Source organism: Apus apus, chromosome 6 (genome assembly GCF_020740795.1).
Source record: "Apus apus isolate bApuApu2 chromosome 6, bApuApu2.pri.cur, whole genome shotgun sequence".
Lineage (NCBI taxonomy): Eukaryota > Metazoa > Chordata > Aves > Apodiformes > Apodidae > Apus > Apus apus.
This window is the reverse complement of record NC_067287.1, coordinates 18,139,421-18,158,707: the sequence shown is the minus strand read 5'-3', so window position 1 is coordinate 18,158,707 and position 19,287 is coordinate 18,139,421. Positions and strand designations below refer to the sequence as shown.

The following is a 19,287-nucleotide window of genomic DNA, read 5'->3' as shown; positions in this document are numbered from 1 at the left end:
AAATTTGCTCCTTTTTTTAATCAAACATGAATAAATAAATTTTTAAAAATTTGCACTGAAAACTTCAGCCTTTCAGTGTGCAGCAGTAGTAGCGTATTTCTCATTTAACATGATATTAACAGCATCTCACAATGTTTTGTAACAGGTAGTGAATTTTTTACTACAGCTGAAATATAAACTTGGTTTTCCTGGATTAGAACTTAATTTGACAGTATAAAGAAGAGGTGCCAAATATTTAATGATGGTTCAGGATGGATTAGACTGTGTTATCCTCTGTTTTAGGATCCTTTCAGGGCAAGGCTAAGGTTCTTAATTGTAGCCTCACTGAGAGCAGGTTTTCATTGCTGTTGGCCTGGTCTTTTACCTCACTCTTGCCAGGTTGAGGGTTACAGATCTACTAGCTATTAACTGACCTGCCACATGCTGATTCTAGCCTGAAAACTATGGTTTCCTCAGCAGTGAACTGTACTGAAATTAATAGGCAGTGGGCAGTAGCAGTTTGTACAGCTGAGCAGATCTGTTCAGTGAAAAGGTTCTAGCATTGTACGTCCTGCATGAATTTTGGTAGTTGGGTTCAGATTGACTTCAGTCTGGTGTGCACTCTGTTCCTGCAAGTGGCTGGAAGACATGTCATCTAGGAGTTAATTTCTTCTGATCCAAACTGGCTCTGTGACATCAACCAAAGCAGTATAAGGAGGGATAATTGACAGATTCACTGTAAAATGCGTTTCTGAGTTGAACTAAACCAGCAGTGCAGGTGTAATGTTGCAAGAGCTTCCGGGAGACAGCGCTGCATGAAGATGGCTGAGAGGAACTGGCTCACATTCAGCCATCTCGAAGTGCAGTTAGCTTTGCTCTCTATGCACTTGTACCCACAGATTTAACTGCACTCAAGTCTTTTTCCATTTCCATCCTTTCTCATGATCTTCCAAGACCTTATTTTTAGACCAGGCAGCTGAGAGTACAACTGGAGCCCATATCCTACTTCCAAGTAGGCTGGGAACACACCCAAGTTGCAATTTGATGTCATCAGGTTTTGTCAGTTTTGCAAATACACGCCCACCATTCCTTCATGTATTGAGGAGGACAAATTTCAAAGAGAAAGAAACTTTTTCAAGTCACTTGAAGTTACTGCAACTCACATTGTATTCAAAGGCTCTTCTTACCCTTTTAGTGGAGGAGATGGGACAGAAGGAGTCAAAAGGTATGAGGGCAGTATGGTCTTAAATATAATAGAAATAGATAATTTAGCCTAGCAGAGAACCAGGGAGAAATTGTGCATGCAGAAAGACAGATAAGATACTGCACACACCAAAAGCAGTAAAGTTTGCAAGGTCTGAAGTGAAACATTTGAGTTAAGGCTACAGTTACCTGTCTAAAAAAAAAAAAAAAAGGAAAAAGAAAAAAGTTGATTGGAACAAATAATTACACTGTAATTAACTGGATATTTCAGGAATATCTTACAAAATGTCCCTTAATGCTTCAGATCTAAACTGTCCATTAATTTGAAAGTAGGACCAGTTATAATAGCCTGTTTGTATTTCTGTCCTTCATTTTATTTTCTGATGTTTGTAACTTCTTATATCATAGAATCATAGAATCCTAGGGGTTGGAAGGGACCTCGAAAGATCATCTAGTCCGACCCTGTGTTGGACTATAGCATATTATATGCTATAATGTAGCACAGAACAGTAAATAAATATTTTTTTAATTAATATTGTATAGATATGTTGCTTTTTATGGCTTTCCATTGTCTTTATACTTACTTATTAGCCAGTGCAAAGTGACTGAAAATCTCTCTGTGGAATAGGCTGCAATACAATGTGCAAGTAACACTGTGAGGGAAGATTAGTGAAAGTGGTAAAAAGAGCTGTTAGAATATCAGCTTGTCCTGCAGATGGTGATGATTCAAGTTGGATCAGATTCAGAGGTCTGCATGGAGTGAATGATGAAAGCTGTAGGACAGCAAGACAGATGTTTGCATCACTTGTCATGGTTATGTTAGAAAAACTAAAGACTTAAATACCTGAATCCTAGTGGTAGCTGAGGAAACTTCGTTTCAGTTGTCTGTTTTCCTGTGAAATAGCAATTTTGTTACTGTTATTTATTCACTTTTCAAGGACAGCAAAACTTACATAAAGGAAAGTCAAAGCTTCATAATTTTACTGAATGCCGACTAGGTTTAATTTCCATATTAAACTGGAAGTTACTTACCCAGAATTTGTAGCATGTATTTCATTCTAAGACACTATAACTTCTGTTTAATTGTAAACTCTCACAGCATCTGTTTAGATTTATGAATTAGTAGTTAGGGACAGTATGGATATGGACATGATGGGATATTGACTGGAAGAAACTATTAAAAACTTGATAGGACACAAGTTCATTAGATAATTATGCATAACTTGATAGGACATTAGCTAATTAAGCAAAACAGGTCAGTGCTATTATTCTGACAGCTTTCTTATGCAAACTATGAGCTCAGTTGCAGAGTATTGCAGTAAGATGACAGTGATGGGTGAGTGAGGCTGTTCACATTAGATTTTTCCAGAAGAACTGTGTGTCTCTTTAGATATTTAAAGGGCTGAGTTTTGCAAAATCCAGCTGTAGGAAGTTAATACACTTGTGACTAAAAAAAAAGTGTAATACATTGATCGCCCAGCAGAGGGAGAGCTTAACATTAGAATATCTACGGTAAACAATATGCTTTTGCTATTTATATTTGTATAGCAAATACACTATGTACTACCTTTGTTTGTGTTTTCCATTTAGAGTCAGATGTCTCCATAGGAAATGAAAGTGTCAACAACTTGAATGAAAACCTGGGACAGAGCTGCACAACCAGTGATTCAGGTATATTTCCCTTCTACTGTTGAGCAATTGCAAAATAAGCTACGACGGGTGAGCACTCTGAGAATGGGCTAGAACAAAAATCAGTGGAAGCTATTTCACAGTACTTCCTCTTATTTTTGTTGGAAAAAAAGACGCCATTTTTATGAGCCTAAAATTAAGTCCCAGCCCCAAAAGAGTTGATTTTCTGAGATCATTTGAGTAGGTTTCTAGATATCGTCATCATACAAAGTGGCCAGTGATGCAGAATAATAGAATCGCATATGCTGGAAGGGACTTTCAGAAGTCATCCAGTGCAATAACATGTACAGATATTCATAATGCTGCCACATACATGTTCTTTGTTTGAATGCACATGTATGTGGAGGAGCTAGATTATGTGTGGCCCCTGAATAGGACAAGTGAGAAAGAACAGAACATGCTTTAGAGGCATCTGAGGGGCAGGAGAAGCATTTCCAGAGTGCCTACAGGGTGGTAATGAAGGTCCACTTTGGACTTAAGTAATTTAGTAGCCCTGTATGCAAAATCAACCTAATCAAATTATTATCTGAAGACCTTTGCAAATCTCACTTTTGAACATATGTCCAAGTTCTAAATTTAGTTTTAAACTAAATATTGGACTGTGCAGTCCGATACTAACTTCCTTTGTGTATTCTCTGAGCCCCATAAAACACTGCTGTTGGAAAAGACATCCCAAATTGTTTTCTTCTTCTTTTTAATCTTAGACCTCAGACAGAACAAATTTGCAGCTCTCCATCACAGTGAACATCCTGCATTTGCTTACACGGAATTCTAGACAAATCAGTTACTTTTTGGAATCTACCCTTTATATAGTCTATGCTGGGATTGTGTCTTGTGCAAGGTCTAGAAACTCTTTGGGTACCTTTCAGGCCAGCTCTGCTGAATGAAGCTGGTATTAAATCAACAAAATCAGTGTAAATGTTGTATGCCTGCAAAGTGTTTACTGTAAATGTTTTAAAAATAGTTCCAATATTTCTAAATGTTAAAATCCATGTATTTTGCAAGTATACAGAAAATCTGGGATATCTCAGATCTAAATTGCCACCCTATAGCTAGGATTTTAGTCTATGTGTTGCTTACTCTGAAGGATATGCTTTGCACTTCTGCATTATCTGAGGTGACTCATCAGTCACATTGTATTTTTCTCCTCACTGTGTCACATGAAATGTCTGGTCACAGAAACTTCTCTGTTCTGTGGACATTCCAACTATATCAATTGGTCAAGCTGATACACGCTACTGGTATGCGGCAGCACATACACATGAATGACCTGATCCTTTAAGATTCATGAAAGATCTCCCTTTAAGTAAACTGGGCATTGGCTATGTCCAGTAATCCAGTAAAAAAAACCCTACAATTACAGTTATGTGAAGAAATGCAGAATAGATTATTTTTTTTTCAGTGTTTACTTGCTATGCATTCTGTTTACATGTGGGCTATAAAAATAGCTAGGGTTTGTTTTTTTTTTAAATATTCATGCTTTTTAATCATGCCTAGCAAAGTCAATGTGAGAAAAAATAGCCAAGGAGATGCAGATGGACTTTGTGATATTTATAGATTTTATAATTTTAAATTTTGCGGTATGACTGTCGCATTAACACAGATGTTTGGATAGTGTCTTGATGCACAGACATGATTTGGATTGTAACACAAAGAATCGTGTGGATTTACTCACAGTTTTCTGTGCAAGAATCATTTTACATTTTTAAAAAATGGTGGAATTAGGACAATAGAGGAATAATTACCAAGTTTCTCTTAGTCCAGAACAGCAATACATATGAGGCTTGTATGAAGGTTGACAATTTCCCTAAAGTTATACTGTCTGCAATGAAAAGTCTTTAATGAAATTATATCCTGTGAAAAGATGCCTGTATAAGCCCCTATTTAAACAGGGATGAGGCAGCTCAATGAGAGCAAAGTTAAATGTTTTTTCAGGCCTGAACAGTTAATTGAGGATGTTAAAGAACTGAAATTTAACCAAACAGATGGGTGATAAAGTGCTAGTTTCAATATGATTGAACTATTATATTTAGCCAACCAGAAAGCAAACAATGTTCTTCCTCAAAAGAGAGTAGTAGAAGTCAGATAAGTAACAGCAAGTACTCTCAGGTGTGAATTTCCCTGTGATCCAGGTAGCACTGCACTCACACTAAAAGGCAAAACAAGCAAAAAACACTTAAGAGTGGCATTCAGATCTTTCCATCAGCAGGATTTTATCAAGCTTCATTACTTTTTGTTAGTTTAATTTTATTTAATGGAATCAGGGATACTAGAAAAATACACTTATTTTGTTTGAAGTGTATCAGTGATAATAAAATCCTCATGATTCTTCATTTTAATGGTATCATCAGGAAATAAATCCGTAGGGTTTTTTTCAATTTCAGTCTAGTCGAATGAATTTATGCCTTTTCTACACCGTGAACAGTTAATATTTGAAGGCTGATTTAAACGTATTGGTAGGGAAACAAAAAACCAAAAACTCCATTGAAATAAATCCTTCTGATATTAAAATATATAAGTTCTGACTTCCTAAATATATGTAGACTCAAGAGACTTGATGTGTTTTTTTCTTACTGCATAAAATAACACAACAGCATTTTTCTACTTCTAACTTCTGAACCTGGTTTGTCTCACCTGTGAGCCACAGATCTGAAGTCTCTGCCATTGTGTTTCATATGATGGAAGGTTTTGGCCTTCAGGTGGCAAATGTAAGTGGCTTTTTAGTGAACAGCTCGATTGCATTATGTACAAGTCAGTCTGGAAGCAGTGCAATCTACCATGAATAGGTGTGAGGTATTCTGCAGTTAGCTCTATCTTGTATAGGCAATTTAATTTTTATCTATTTGATCTTTATACTTTATAACTCCCTTCATAATTTTTTTAAGTGGTCCCTATCTCTTTCTATCTATGGCTCCAGCCTTTTTTTCATCCTCTTCATTTAAAAAGGTAGCTCACTTGCAATCAAGTAAGTTTCAGTACTGATCACATAGGATTGGCTGGATTATAAATACTGCAGCTCTGGACACAACCTTTGTTGGTCCCAGTGCTACTGAAGTGTAGCATTTGCATTCATACATAATAACAGTTATGTAAACATAGATCAGTGAAGACATTCTGTGGCTTATTCCATCTACACTGGTTGGTGACTGGATATAAGCAGTTCTGATCCAGAGTAGCACAGGTCCACAGAGCAGCAATGCCTACACTAATATGCTCTGTTTCTAATTATTCAGAAGATGCTTCTGATAGTAAATTAATGTTTTCCCCTTTGATATTTGTTCAGTATTCTGATAAATGTTTTATGCCTCCTGTTTGATACTTATATTTCTTTGTACCCTTAGATGGAGATGAAGTGGAGAGCAGAGCTTCACCTGAGTCAGATCTGATCCTGAGAGATTACCAGATGGAAGTTGCAAAGCCAGCACTGAATGGGGACAATATTATAATATGTCTCCCTACAGGCAGTGGTAAAACCAGAGTGGCTGTTTACATTACCAAAGATCACTTGGATAAGAAGAAAAGAGCATCAGAGCCTGGAAAAGTTATAGTACTTGTTAATAAGGTATGTTGGTCCATTAAAAAAAAAAAAAAAAAATCAGTATTTTTCAAACCTCATGCACGTTAATATAGAACTTGTAAGATTAATATAAACACATTGCTTAGCTTCTCCAGAGGTAGGTATGTTTAAAGGCATACAGCTCTAGACTATACACGTAAGGTATAGGTAACGAAGGCCACCTGAGTCTCACAGTAGCTAGGGAATATTCTGTTAGATTTTCTGATAAGAATCTGGAATTTTTACAGTTCAATTTAGCACATATAAAGTAATCTTCTATTGTAATATTAAAATACAGAAATACATTTAAGAATGTTTTTAAAAGAATGAAAAACATCCATATCCTCCTATAAGTTTAAATTGATAGCATGTTACAAGCTCAGTTACAGAGCCAGAGCATGCAAGGTGTGTTCATTCTTTCTAAGTCATAGTTAAACCAAAGTTCTTGAGACAAAAATGGTTTCATAGGAGAAGCTGGAGAGGAAGGATTGGTTTGGGGATTTTTAGTGCTTGGTTTCGTTTTCTGTGCTTGGTTTTGTTGGGTTTTTTTATTCCTACCCTTCAGAAAATAAGGGTAGGATTTTTTTTTAAAAAGTCTATTTTTCACCAAGTGTTGTTAGGTGAGTATTTCTGGCAAACAGGCTTGTATTTTTAATCCTATGCGTGTTCTGATTTGAATTCTTTGGGAACTTTTCTTCAGGTACCATTGGTAGAGCAGCATTTACGAAAGGAGTTTCATCCATTCCTGAAGCCATGGTATCAGGTTATTGGTTTAAGTGGTGATTCTCAGCTGAAAATCTCATTTCCTGAAGTCGTCAAAAAAAATGATGTAATCATCTGTACAGCACAGATCCTTGAGAATTCACTGATAAATGCAGGAGAAGAAGATGAAGAAGGTGTCCACTTATCAGGCAAGTTTTTAATTCTGAATTTTACAAAGCATGGCTAAAAGTATGTCTCTATTCTGGAGTAAAAGTGTGCCATATTCAGTAGTTAATATTTTTCCAGTTGACTGGTTTTATAAATGCAAGCTGTACTCTGAGAGACAAAACCAGATCTTAGTTAATGAGCAGGCAGTTTTTCAAGCCAAATTAGACTCATGCAGTTCATTTGTACTAAGTATTTTTTATGCTTCCTGTTTTATCTAACTCAAGAACAACTTTGTGCAAATGCAGACATACTGGTTCCACTTGACAGGCATGGTAGAACATTGAGTTATATCACATAGAAGCCATAAACAGGATGAGAAAAAAAATGTACAAAAAATGTAGTTGGGAGTCTGAGAAGTACATTGGAGCACAAGATAAACACCAGTCTGTTATAAAAAATGTATTCTTAGCGTTTTGTTAACATACAGAGATATGGTTACCTACAACTGTGTCACTCTGAGGTTGGCAGATACAGTGGTCTCCTAGAGCAGATGAGGGAAGTTGAAGAAAGCAAAAGACAGAAGTCGAGATGAAGTAGAGTTGTTTGCTTAGAACACTAAAGTTGCAGATATCTATGGAAGATCAGAAATGAAATGGTATTGTCTGCCAGTGACATACAAATTACGGAAGAGCCCATTACTTCAGCTCCAGGATTTGGCTGCAATGACCCTCCTCTGGGAGATATTAACTTCTCCCTCTATCTGCATGCGGTGAAATCTTTTTCAGATGGGACAGGACGCAGCTGAGGGGAGAGTCATGGAGCTGAAGTAGCAGAAGTACTTGTCTAGATATTGCAGAGAAACCTGAGGGTTCAGTCTGTGTCTTTCATTGCTGATGGGTGCACTGCTTGATCAAAGCTTCTAACTCCTCCTTGGGTATCTCAGAATTGCCTCTCCTTTTTTATCTCTTCACCTAAGTAAATAAACCTTCCCAAATCTGAATCATTTGGGAATGCTGTATAGAGGCACCTGAACATTTTTACAGGAACTGCTGACCTGATGAGAATTGGGCTGACTCCCAGCCAGCTTGTGTAAGGAAGTGGTTTTTTGAGTAGGTTTCACACCTTGCAGAGTTTCCTTCATAAGAAACTGAGGTGGCCCTGCAAACAGGGCCATGTTTCCTTTCTATTACACCTGTGTTAGTAAGTTCAGCTGGACCAAAGCCAAGCATGCCTGAACAGAGCCAGTGCCATTTTCATGATATGGTTAACTCACAGCCTGTGTAAACGATCCTAATTAGTTATAAGTGTTTTATTCCTTATTTCTGTTCATACTTTTTTCATCTGTTTCCACAGAGGTCTGCATTACATGTAACGTAGAATTCCAGTCTCAGTGAAATGGAGGAGACTCTCTCAATTGCATTTTACCAAATGTTGCCCCTCTTTACCAAGGGCTGAAGTCACTGTGTGGACTTTGCAAAAGCTGTGTGTCACTTGTTTAGTAGAAGCACAGCTCTTCTTTCAGGTTAGGTTCTTCCTGAGGAATGACAGAAATATGCGTGGCAGAGATGATGGGCAAAATCAAAGAGGGTAATTTCATGCTGGGAAAATAACTGAGAAAATGCCAGCACTGCTTTGGAAATCTCCCAAAATGTAGAAATCTTAGAAATAAACAGAAATCTAGCTTTTAAACAACATAACTCTAGTCTACAATGGCTTCCTGAACCACTTGTGTGAAGACAATCAGATTTACCCAGTGACATGAAGCACTAGTTTGCTTTCCTAACAGTTGTCTTTGGTTTACTCTGTAAATAAAATTTTTCTTGTTCAGTCTCCACCTTTTTTTTAGGTTCTTCAGCGACAAAGTTACATGGTATCTTCTTCAGCGGAAAGGCCAACTAAGAATGTTCTAGCTTTCTTGTTAGTTTCCAAATTCTGCTGCCATTTGCTGCAAACTCATGTGTAGTGATGCAACAAGCTGAGAACACTAATGTGTAAATGAGACCAGGGAAATTGTCTGGATTTGAAAAAAAAAAAAAAACAACACAAGAAAAAGAGAACGTAACTCTGATCATTTCAGTGATCTGCTATACATTCATTTCTACAAACAGTTGTTGATTTGGAGTAAACAATGTTGAATTAGAGAGTTATTGGCCAGCTAGAGGAAGTGTGCGAGCTCCATAAACTAGTTTTGTTCTTAGAAAAACAGAAGTGTTCATGAGTCTTTCAAATCTGAACCTTAAAATATTTGCCACTGGCTGTATATGCATATAAAGAGATGTTTTCTATGCTTGTGAGAAATTTAAAACAAAAAATAATCTTAATTTTCCATATCATATAGTACTTTACTTGTTGTAAGTAAGATTGTACATGTAAGTACAATCTGACTAAAAAGCACATAATACCTGTCTGAATCTTCATCAGTTTCCTCTGCTAAAGGGAGATGATTGGTAGTTCTCCCACCATCTGTTCTTTCTAATGACACATCCATAAAGTAATACAAATCTTTTAATTCAACAGGAATAGGGAGGAAATATCTGTGTTGCTATAAAATGGAAGCATATTTTGATCAGGAAAGGCCTTTCTAGAACGTCTGAAAGGCTTCTAACATCTTACGTATCTTCTCATAAACAGAATCTGTTTTTTTCACATACAGTTATGGCTATAAATGATAGGATTGAGCTAAACTATGATACATTCTTGCCGCTTTTGATTAAAATTATCTCCCTGAAATTCTTTATACCATCAGATTTTGAATTTGTAAAATAGAAAAGTGTTTTACATGAAATGGTAGAACTCCATGACACATCAGGACTGCGATAAAGATTCCAAAGTCCAATTTCCATCCATACCTTCCTCCAGTCCTACAAATTTCCTAATAGATTATGGCTCAAACAAACTGACAGGTTCTCTTCAACAGTGTCCCTATCTGTAAGAAGATTTAGTCACAAAAATGCTACATTTGAAAGAAAACTAACCATTTCAAGGGTGGTTTTTTTGTTATTTTTTTTCAGACTTTTCGCTCATCGTTATCGATGAGTGTCATCACACTCAAAAGGAAGGTGTCTACAACAATATAATGCGACGTTACTTAAAAGAAAAAATGAAGAACAAGAAGCTGGCAAAAGAAAACAAACTACTGATCCCACAGCCTCAGATTCTGGGACTTACAGCTTCACCTGGAGTAGGAGGTGCAACATCCTATTCAAAAGCTGAAGAACATATTCTGAAAGTAAATAGTCCTCGCACTTGCAAACCATCAAAGGAATATTTTCTTGTTCAAGTAAAATTTTCAAAGTCAGCATAAGGTTCCAAATACATAATCTGATATTTTTTTTCCATGTGTACATGCGAGTTCAGCTCACAGGCATTCAGCAAATTGACCCACTACAGATTAATGGAAATCCATGGGCAAATAAAGGTTACTTTACAGGGAAGTAGGGTTACTGAAAAGGCAAGTAAGATTGCCTCACTTGAAATAATTCTGAAGCAAGAAATCCACAAAACAGTGAGGTTTTATAGTTAATACAAATCTTACTTTTGCACTGATGGATTAGAATTTACTGTGCATTCCTAAATCCTAGAGACATCCCAATATTTTATATCTGTATTTTTAGAGTGACAATGCTGGGCTTTTTTGTAGATCTAGGAAAGTGAAAAAGTTGGCAGTCAAACCAGTAACAATATTGCTCTCCATCCTTCCCCCTCTTCCTCAAGGTAGGGAAAGAGGGGAAAAAAATGAGAGAAAGGCTTCCTGGGTTGAAAAGTGAAAAAAATTAATTTTAATTATTAGTGATAGGGGAATATAGATATTTTTAAAGGGATGTGCATTAATTTGTTTCACTCCAAAATCTAATCTTTCAAAGTCTTGATGGTATATTTTCCTTTTCAAAATACCTGTTTTGCACCCTGATCTAAAAGTTTTTTCATGTGTACAAGGATCACTTCTGGCCTGAACAGTAACTCACTCAGCCTATCCCAAAGCTTTTCAAATACTTGGCCTTTCTTGTGCTGATATTGTCTACATCATATTTTTGTAGGCAGAAAATAAAGTTATATAACACTCAAAATCTAAATGAGCAGCTCTTCTGTGTTAATTCAGCTTTTATGTGTAATAGCTCATTAAATGTTAGAAAAAATAATGTTTTGTTTTCTCCCAGATCTGTGCCAATCTTGATGCATGTAGAATTATGACTGTTGAAGAGCATGCCTCCCAACTGAAGAATCAGGTGAAGGAACCATATAAGAAGACTGTGATTGCAGATGACAAAAGAATTGTATGTTTTTTTCAAACAATTCCATGTTATAGTTATATTGGCCATAAAAATGTGTTGTGTGGTATCAAAAACTGGCTAATGCTCTTTTTATATAGATTTATTGTGATCCATAGCATTAATCTGAATATGTGTGTATTTATCTGCTGCTTTTCTCTGTATGTAAAAGTATCGGTAAATTCAAATAGAACTGAATTTTTACATGGGTGAGTTATATTTTTGAGTTACCTGGCTAAAAGACCTTCTGAACAATAGTTGAAAAGCTTGTATTATAATGAGTGACATTATATTCACTAAAAATTGTTATTTCTCAGTGTAATTTTTGTAATATTCAAAACTTTGTATTTCCAGAAATCGAAATGCACTTAGCATCCTTACTTGTTTTTTAATTTAAGGTTTAATATTTTTGAAAATTACTCAGTGTGGTACTAGCTAACGTTTTTGTTGCCAGAAGGTGCTCGCTTACTTCAGTAATCAATTTATTCCTAGGATCCATTTAGAGAGAAAATTACTGAGATCATGACAGCCATTCAAAACTATTGCCAGCTCTATCCAAAATCTGAGTTTGGAACTCAGCCATACGAACAGTGGGTGATTAAAGAAGAGAGAAAAGGTAACTGCATAGCAAAAATATCCCAGCTTTGGATTTCTTTGGACCATTTTATACAGAGGTATGTTTTTATATATTTTTTGTTCATGTTTAGCTGCAAAAGAAGAAAAACGCATGGGACGCGTCTGTGCAGAGCACTTGAAGAAATACAATGATGCTCTCCAGATAAATGACACCATCCGAATGGTGGATGCATACAATCACATAAACAACTTCTACAAGGAGGAGAAAAAAAAGAAGACAGTAAGGAGTGATGATGATGATGATGATGATGAAGAACCAGCAGTATCAAAACAGGATGAAACAGATAAATTTCTAATAGGTTTATTTCATGGTAAGTTTGAAATACATTGTGATATTAATATTTGAATTCCATAGATTATGAACTAATGTGATTTGCTTGAGCCCATTAATTATTACATTGTAGAGATTGCTGTGTCCTTTATTATGACAGTATCTGGATGCCTCAGTTCATACAGTGGGAAGTACATTAAACAGCATCATAGTGTGATCATGTTCCAACTTGTAGTAGAAGTTTGTCAGCTTTGACCCAAGGGCACTTTCTTTTTGCTGACAGTAAGTAAAAACTGTTCTCTGCTTTTCTTCAGTGAAGTGTCCATGAGGACACTCTGATAAGTACATACAATGTGTATTCAATAGACACTCTTGAGAGGTAAAAACTTGAGCAAAGGGAATACAAAAATAATGAAATTATGGGGGTTTAACCAATCTTTTCTAGACAAGTTTGTTTGTCTATATACTAAGAGATGGTAGTGATGACCCTGAGTAAGTTTCAGTTGAGCACTGGAACAGGCTGCCCAGAGAGGTTGTGGAGTCTCCTTCGCTGGAGACATTCAAAACCCACCTGGACACGTTCCTGTGTAATGTGCTCTAGGTGATGCTGCTCTGGCAGGGGGGTTGGACTAGATGATCTTTCGAGGTCCCTTCCAACCCCTAAGATTCTATGATTCTGTGATTCTAAAGAGTAATTAGTGAGAGAAGTAAAGAAAATTATTAAATTGCAAACACCAAAGTTTATTGCAGTTTTTTCACATCGTTCACCTTGGAACTAGGGTTCGTTCAGTCCTGGACATACTAGTCTATTTTTTCCTCTTTTTTTTTTTCCTTGTAGCCTTTATAATGAGGAAGAGGCAGAAAATATTGCTTCCATTGCCCATGGCTCCTAGACAATGCAAAAGAAAATAGATTTTATTGCAGTCTGTATCCCAATTTCATGTGTCTTATGAACTTCAAAGTTAGAAAGCTATCAGTGAGAAATTCTGGACGTTAAAGAAATTTTTAGAAAAATAGATTAGATTAGGATAAGTAATGTCACTGTGGCTTTTAATAACTCTTCATACCTGTCTTTATGTCCCCTTATTTAGAATGTCAGAATTAAGCTGTTGCTGAAAACCAAAAAGTTAAACTAACTAAAAAATGAAATTGAACTGTCTAGGTTGCTTTCATTTCCACAGGTAAATGAAGTTCAAAGAGCCTGATAGTGAAAAATAAATTATATTCCAATTTGGTTTGATTTTACTGTGGAGGTACCAGGAATAATGAAAGAAAATCTGAAATTTTTCTTTCCAGCTTTTAAAAGCAGAGTTCATCTTTGGATGATAAACTTACTGCAGCCCTTAGTGTAGGTTTAACTAAGGTGGGGGGGGAGTGTGGAATTGTGGGAGTTTTTTTAAATCTGCCTACTTTTTGTATATATTTGTATACATTCTAAAGTATGAATAAGACTGTATTCAGAAAGCCACTACCTAAGTGATGTAGTAGTTTGTGATACATTGACTAGCATTGCGTTGGACTAGGTGCAGGTCAACAATCTGTAGGGAGTGATGACATCAGGATGACTGTAATACCTTATCTCACAAGGACCCCACCTTGAAGTGTCATTATTGTGTTTGCATGATCATCTAGCAGTGATGTATAATAAATATTAGAAGTTTTATTTAAAAATTCAAACACATGAGGAGTCCTCCCTGGTCATGATCCTAGTGCCTGTCTAAGAGAGTCATTCATTTAATGTTCCACTGAGTTGTCTTTAAAGCTGCAGCACCACTAACAAAGCTCCCATCCTGGTGTCTATTACACTGTATGTTTCTAGTGAGGATTCCTACCTTATGGTATGTCCCAAGGATAATTTCTGTCCAAATTTATAAAAATGTTACCAGCTCTGTGGGCTGTGCATATTAATCTGTTTTCCTTGTAAAACTGTTTCTGTTATTTTAAAACTGTTTTGCAAACATTATAAGCTGTGATTTAACTCTTTAATACAATGCACTTAACTGTGTACCACTTCTGGTGTGTAGGCAGAGTTTTTTTATTTTGGTTATTCTCACCATGAAAAGCAAAGTGTATCTTTAAAAGTTAATGGTGGTTTATTTTGGTTCATTAGTGTGTTGCTAATTAATCTAAACTCACTTGAAAAATTATTGTTACACCACAGCTCTTTAAACTGGATGTGAATTAGCCATGCTGGGAGAATTATGAAGAAAGCTGCTCTTTGCTTCCCCCCCCCCGAGTTGTTATTGAACATGATTACTTTTTATTAATTTACATCTACTGTTTTTAAAGCAAATAAGAAGCAGCTGAAAGAGTTGGCGAGAAAGCCGGAATATGAAAACGAGAAGCTAATACAGTTGCGAAACACTTTAATGGAGGAGTTCACAAAGACTGAGGAACCCAGAGGAATCATTTTCACAAAGACTCGGCTAAGTGCCTTTGCTCTATTCCAGTGGATTAAGGATAACCCAAAATTCGAAGAAGTGGGAATTAAGGCCCATTATCTTATTGGTGCTGGACATAACAGTGAAACAAAACCCATGACTCAGGTACAGAACTATTGCACTAGAGCATTAAAATGTTGTACATTATTTGAGAACACAGTTTGGTTTAGTACTAGAATGGATTGAAGTTTGGAGCCTACAGTTATGGATTCATACCTGGCCAGCAATTTACCTTCATAAACTGCAGGATAGGTGCATACCAATGCCAGAATAATTTTATCTCCACAATAAACAAACTTTTTTGGTTTTAGACTCTGTGGCAATAGAAGTAACAGGCATACATTTCCCAGAGGAGCATATATTCAAAGGGGACACAAGTTGTAGTGAGATTTAAGAAGAAGAAGTGAACAAAATGGCAATAGCAAAAATGCAATTGTTAAATTAATTTATAATTATTGGGACAACAGAAATTCAAATTATATTTTAGTTGCTGTATGAAAAATAAAATTACAGTGTTGATTACGTCTGTCTTTATCTGATATTGTTGCTTAATCAGCTTACACCAATTTATATGCATGCTTCATACTGACAGAATCATTGAAAGGATTTGCCAGAATTTGCAGTGAAAATTTCACAATTGATCACTGAAGAGTCCATCTCATACCATTGTGTAGACTTCACATACAATGTTTCTCTGATGATTTATACCTTGAAATTAAACATTTTCAAAACAAAGTACTCCAGTATCCCAAAACCTCTCTTCTATTCTGTTTTTCCTCACAATAAAATTGCCATTTCAGCATTTAAGCAAAAAAAGGTGCAGCGTACTGCTGAGCAGAGTCCCATTTCCTTAATCTGCTTTCAATTTCCAAAAAAAGAATAGAAGTTGTTCTCTCAAAGTTGCTTGTTTTCTATGAAAATTTGGTATTTAATCTGTGCACCACATTATGCAAACAAAACAGCCTTTTTTTTCACTTTGAAATTGAACAGAAAGTTTCTGTCCCTCTGCTCCAGCTTGTTTGAAATATCCAGCTAATTCAGAAGTCTGGGTTTTGGATGCTTAATTTTTTAAGTGTGTCATTGCTGTGCTATTTGGTGCTCCCCAGATCACCAAAATTATGGTCTCCATTTATTATGGAGAATTTTAAGTGCTTTGGAACTTGACTTAGAAGTGGTCAAGTGTATACTTCAAGCTGAAATTACTAGAGTGGTAGAAATCTAGAAGCTCTGAACTTAAAGAATTTGAAAATGATAGAACAACTATATTATCAAAACTCCTAGTGCTACAAAGTTCCAAGCTCAATTACCTCAAAAAGATTGGCTTCTGCTCCCTGCTCCCTTAATAAAGGTGCTGTACACTTACTATATTCAGTAGGAAATACTCCTTGTTTCTGATCTTGAAATATGTTTAAATGCAGTTGTAGCCACTTGATGTTTGGCACTCCACTCTGAAATGATTAGACTATAATTCCTTAAACCTCTTAATTAGATGAAACTGATGACAGAAACTCATTCTGAAAGTGGACACACTATTCTTATTTATTTATTTATTTATTTATTTACAGAACGAACAGAGAGAAGTTATTGATAAATTCCGAGGTGGAAATGTGAATTTACTTATTGCTACTACTGTAGCTGAGGAAGGGCTAGACATCAAAGAGTGTAACATCGTTATTCGCTATGGCCTCGTCACCAACGAAATTGCTATGATGCAGGTATGATTTTACTGCATACATAACGTGTTTTTTAAAGTGCTTTTCTGTTTGGGATATGCAAATGGTGAATCATACACCTGGGCTTTGGAGATAGTTCTTGAAATACTTGCATGCTAAAAGAGAAAATGCCCTTGCAACAAGGTTCAGTTCCTGTTGCCATCCTCAGTTTGCTTGCAGTGTAAAATTTGCCTCCATATGTAATGGTGTAACACCCATTTAAAGGTCTACACAAACAGTAAGCTCTAGTGAAGAAAAGATAGGGGACTCTGATCAGTAGACTGGTTGATGTAAAAGACATTTTTACCACCAACAGTTAAAAATATTTAATAGCTTATCAGAATATCATTTTATCCATGTTCTCACTTAATTTATGAACACATATTTACATATATTTATTTAAATGCATATTTTTTGGTGATAAAATACAGTTTTCTGCTTTGAAAAGTGCTATGCTAATGAACAAATCTCCTGAGTACTATTTTCACAGGTACCTTTGATGATATTGCAGAAACAGTACATGTTATTCACTGATTCTCTATCTGTCTGAGTTAAGTGGAAAAAAATGCTCTTGGGGACACTGTGTATGGAACAGTACATGTCTTCCATTACAAAACTAGGAAAAAATGTTGTGCAGTGTTGTAGGGAACGTTGTGCTGTTTATGTTTCATTCCTTGCAAATTGTAGGCTCGTGGTCGAGCTCGAGCTGATGAGAGTACCTATGCACTTGTGGCTTCGAGTGGCTCAAGAGCTATTGAACGTGAAGATGTTAATCTTTACCGTGAGAAAATGATGTATAAGGCCATTCAGCGTGTCCAGAAGATGCCGCAGCAAGAGTATTTAAATAAGGTATTTATTGCAACTCTGCACTTTCCCTTTAAGACTGATTTATATTGTAAGAAATATTTTCTATTTGAAGTCCACTTAGGGGAGAAAAACTTAAAATAATATTAGTTACTGCATATGGCCTTGAATCCTTCTGCCAGTATTAATTTGTAATCTATGGTTTCTGGGCCTTAAGAAAAGTCTGCTTTTCTGTTGGTAAGAGGGGAAATACCCAAATCAGGAAAATTGACTAGAAGTCATGTTGTCAGTGAACTCATAAAATACCTGAAAAAGAAAACTACTATTGTCATTCCACCAGAATGTTACAGTGCTCTTACTGATCTATTTCTAGATTCAGAATTTCCAGTTACAAAGTCTAGTGGAAAAAGAAATGAAAGCAAAACGAGATCAGTGCAAGAAATACAAGAAAAATCCTTCACTAATAACATTCCTATGCAAAAATTGCCACAAGCTGGTATGTTCTGGAGAAGACATACAAGTTATTGAAAACATGCATCATGTCAGTGTAAAAAAAGATTTCCAGTAAGTGTTTATGATCTGCTTTATGTCTTTCAAGTAGAAACAGATTTTCTTTTCAGCAGTTTGAAACTTTGGAAAAAGGCATAGGTCCTGTGGTATATTAACTAGGTCACTTACTATATAATATGCAATGTTTCCACAGAGTAACTATAAACAAAGATTAATACCAGTTACCCACATTGCTACATCGCTAACGGACCCAGGATAGGAGTTTGACTCAAACAACGTATTGGCCATGACCTGTGCATTAACAATTGTGTATTTGTAGGATGTTCATACTTATGACCCACCCCTTCTGTTCTTCCAGTGTTCTTGCTTTTGCTTATCTCTGCTGGAAGAGATGCCATCTAGTTTGGTAAACATTTATGTTAAACCGTATTTAACTTTTCAGTGCCGTGATGACAGGAGGTGACCTTCTCTTCCCACTCATAATGGAAATTAAGAGAGCAAGAAAATGTTTTAATTCAACTTGCATTTGTAATGGGTATTGTATATTACAGATTAGTCATGCTTTGCTAATTACATGGCAAACACCATTCAACCAAGTTACTTCCCTCCAAAGTTCTTGGTTCTTTTAGATATATCTCTGGTGTAATTTGTAAATGCTTTTTGAAATTTAATGAGAAATTAGTACAGTCAGTTCAAACTACAAGGTAATAATTCTTATAACCCCTCTGCACAGGCTAATAGTAACCCTCAAGCTCAAGTGCACCCCAAACTAAAGCATTAAGATTGTGCACACAATCTGCAGCTCTGGATAGTCAGAACCAAATGATTCTGTTAAGGGGAAAGGTTGAACTACAGGGAATAAAAAGAAAACCTCTAACTTTCACGTGTCATTTCTTTGACAGCTCCATGACACCTGAAACAAAACAAGCTAGATCTATCCCCTATTATATTGGAGAGCCTGCTGTTCCTACTTTTAGAGGTGTGAGGGAGGATGCAGCTCCTGAGCTGCTACAAAAGGAAGCGTGTATTACAGTTTAATTTCACTGTGATTTAGGAGCATGAAATATGACCTTGCATTTTCTCCAACTCCTGAATGTGCACAACAGTTAGAGTTTATGACCTTTTAGGTAGTCGTTGTGTGCTTAAGGATATGTGTAGCATTGAATGACCAATGTATTCTGACACATGCTTTCTGACTGTTTTTCAGGAGTCTTTATCATACAAGAGAAAATAAGACACTGCAAGATAAGGATGCCGATTACCAGATAAATGGGGAAATTATATGTAAAGATTGTGGACAAGTGAGGAAGAACTTACTTTCATACTTTTATGTTGTTGTTACTGTCTG

At 36.1% G+C, this 19,287-nt stretch overlaps 1 protein-coding gene across 3 annotated transcripts in view; it reads left to right on the top strand.

Annotated features, from left to right (window-relative positions):
* The window catches only part of IFIH1 (interferon induced with helicase C domain 1), a 28,093-nt gene that overhangs the window by 5,451 nt on the left and 3,355 nt on the right, over positions 1 to 19,287 (top strand). For 2 of the 3 annotated variants that reach the window (XM_051623728.1, XM_051623727.1), the window contains exons 4-15: positions 2,773 to 2,853; positions 6,213 to 6,433; positions 7,128 to 7,338; positions 10,309 to 10,526; positions 11,455 to 11,571; positions 12,058 to 12,181; positions 12,273 to 12,512; positions 14,762 to 15,018; positions 16,479 to 16,628; positions 17,313 to 17,474; positions 17,803 to 17,993; positions 19,147 to 19,240. In XM_051623728.1, coding sequence (XP_051479688.1) covers positions 2,773 to 2,853; positions 6,213 to 6,433; positions 7,128 to 7,338; positions 10,309 to 10,526; positions 11,455 to 11,571; positions 12,058 to 12,181; positions 12,273 to 12,512; positions 14,762 to 15,018; positions 16,479 to 16,628; positions 17,313 to 17,474; positions 17,803 to 17,993; positions 19,147 to 19,240 — 2,066 coding nt within the window. The remainder of the gene's footprint in view (positions 1 to 2,772; positions 2,854 to 6,212; positions 6,434 to 7,127; positions 7,339 to 10,308; positions 10,527 to 11,454; positions 11,572 to 12,057; positions 12,182 to 12,272; positions 12,513 to 14,761; positions 15,019 to 16,478; positions 16,629 to 17,312; positions 17,475 to 17,802; positions 17,994 to 19,146; positions 19,241 to 19,287) is intronic. The other variant, XR_007889925.1, reaches the window with a different exon arrangement.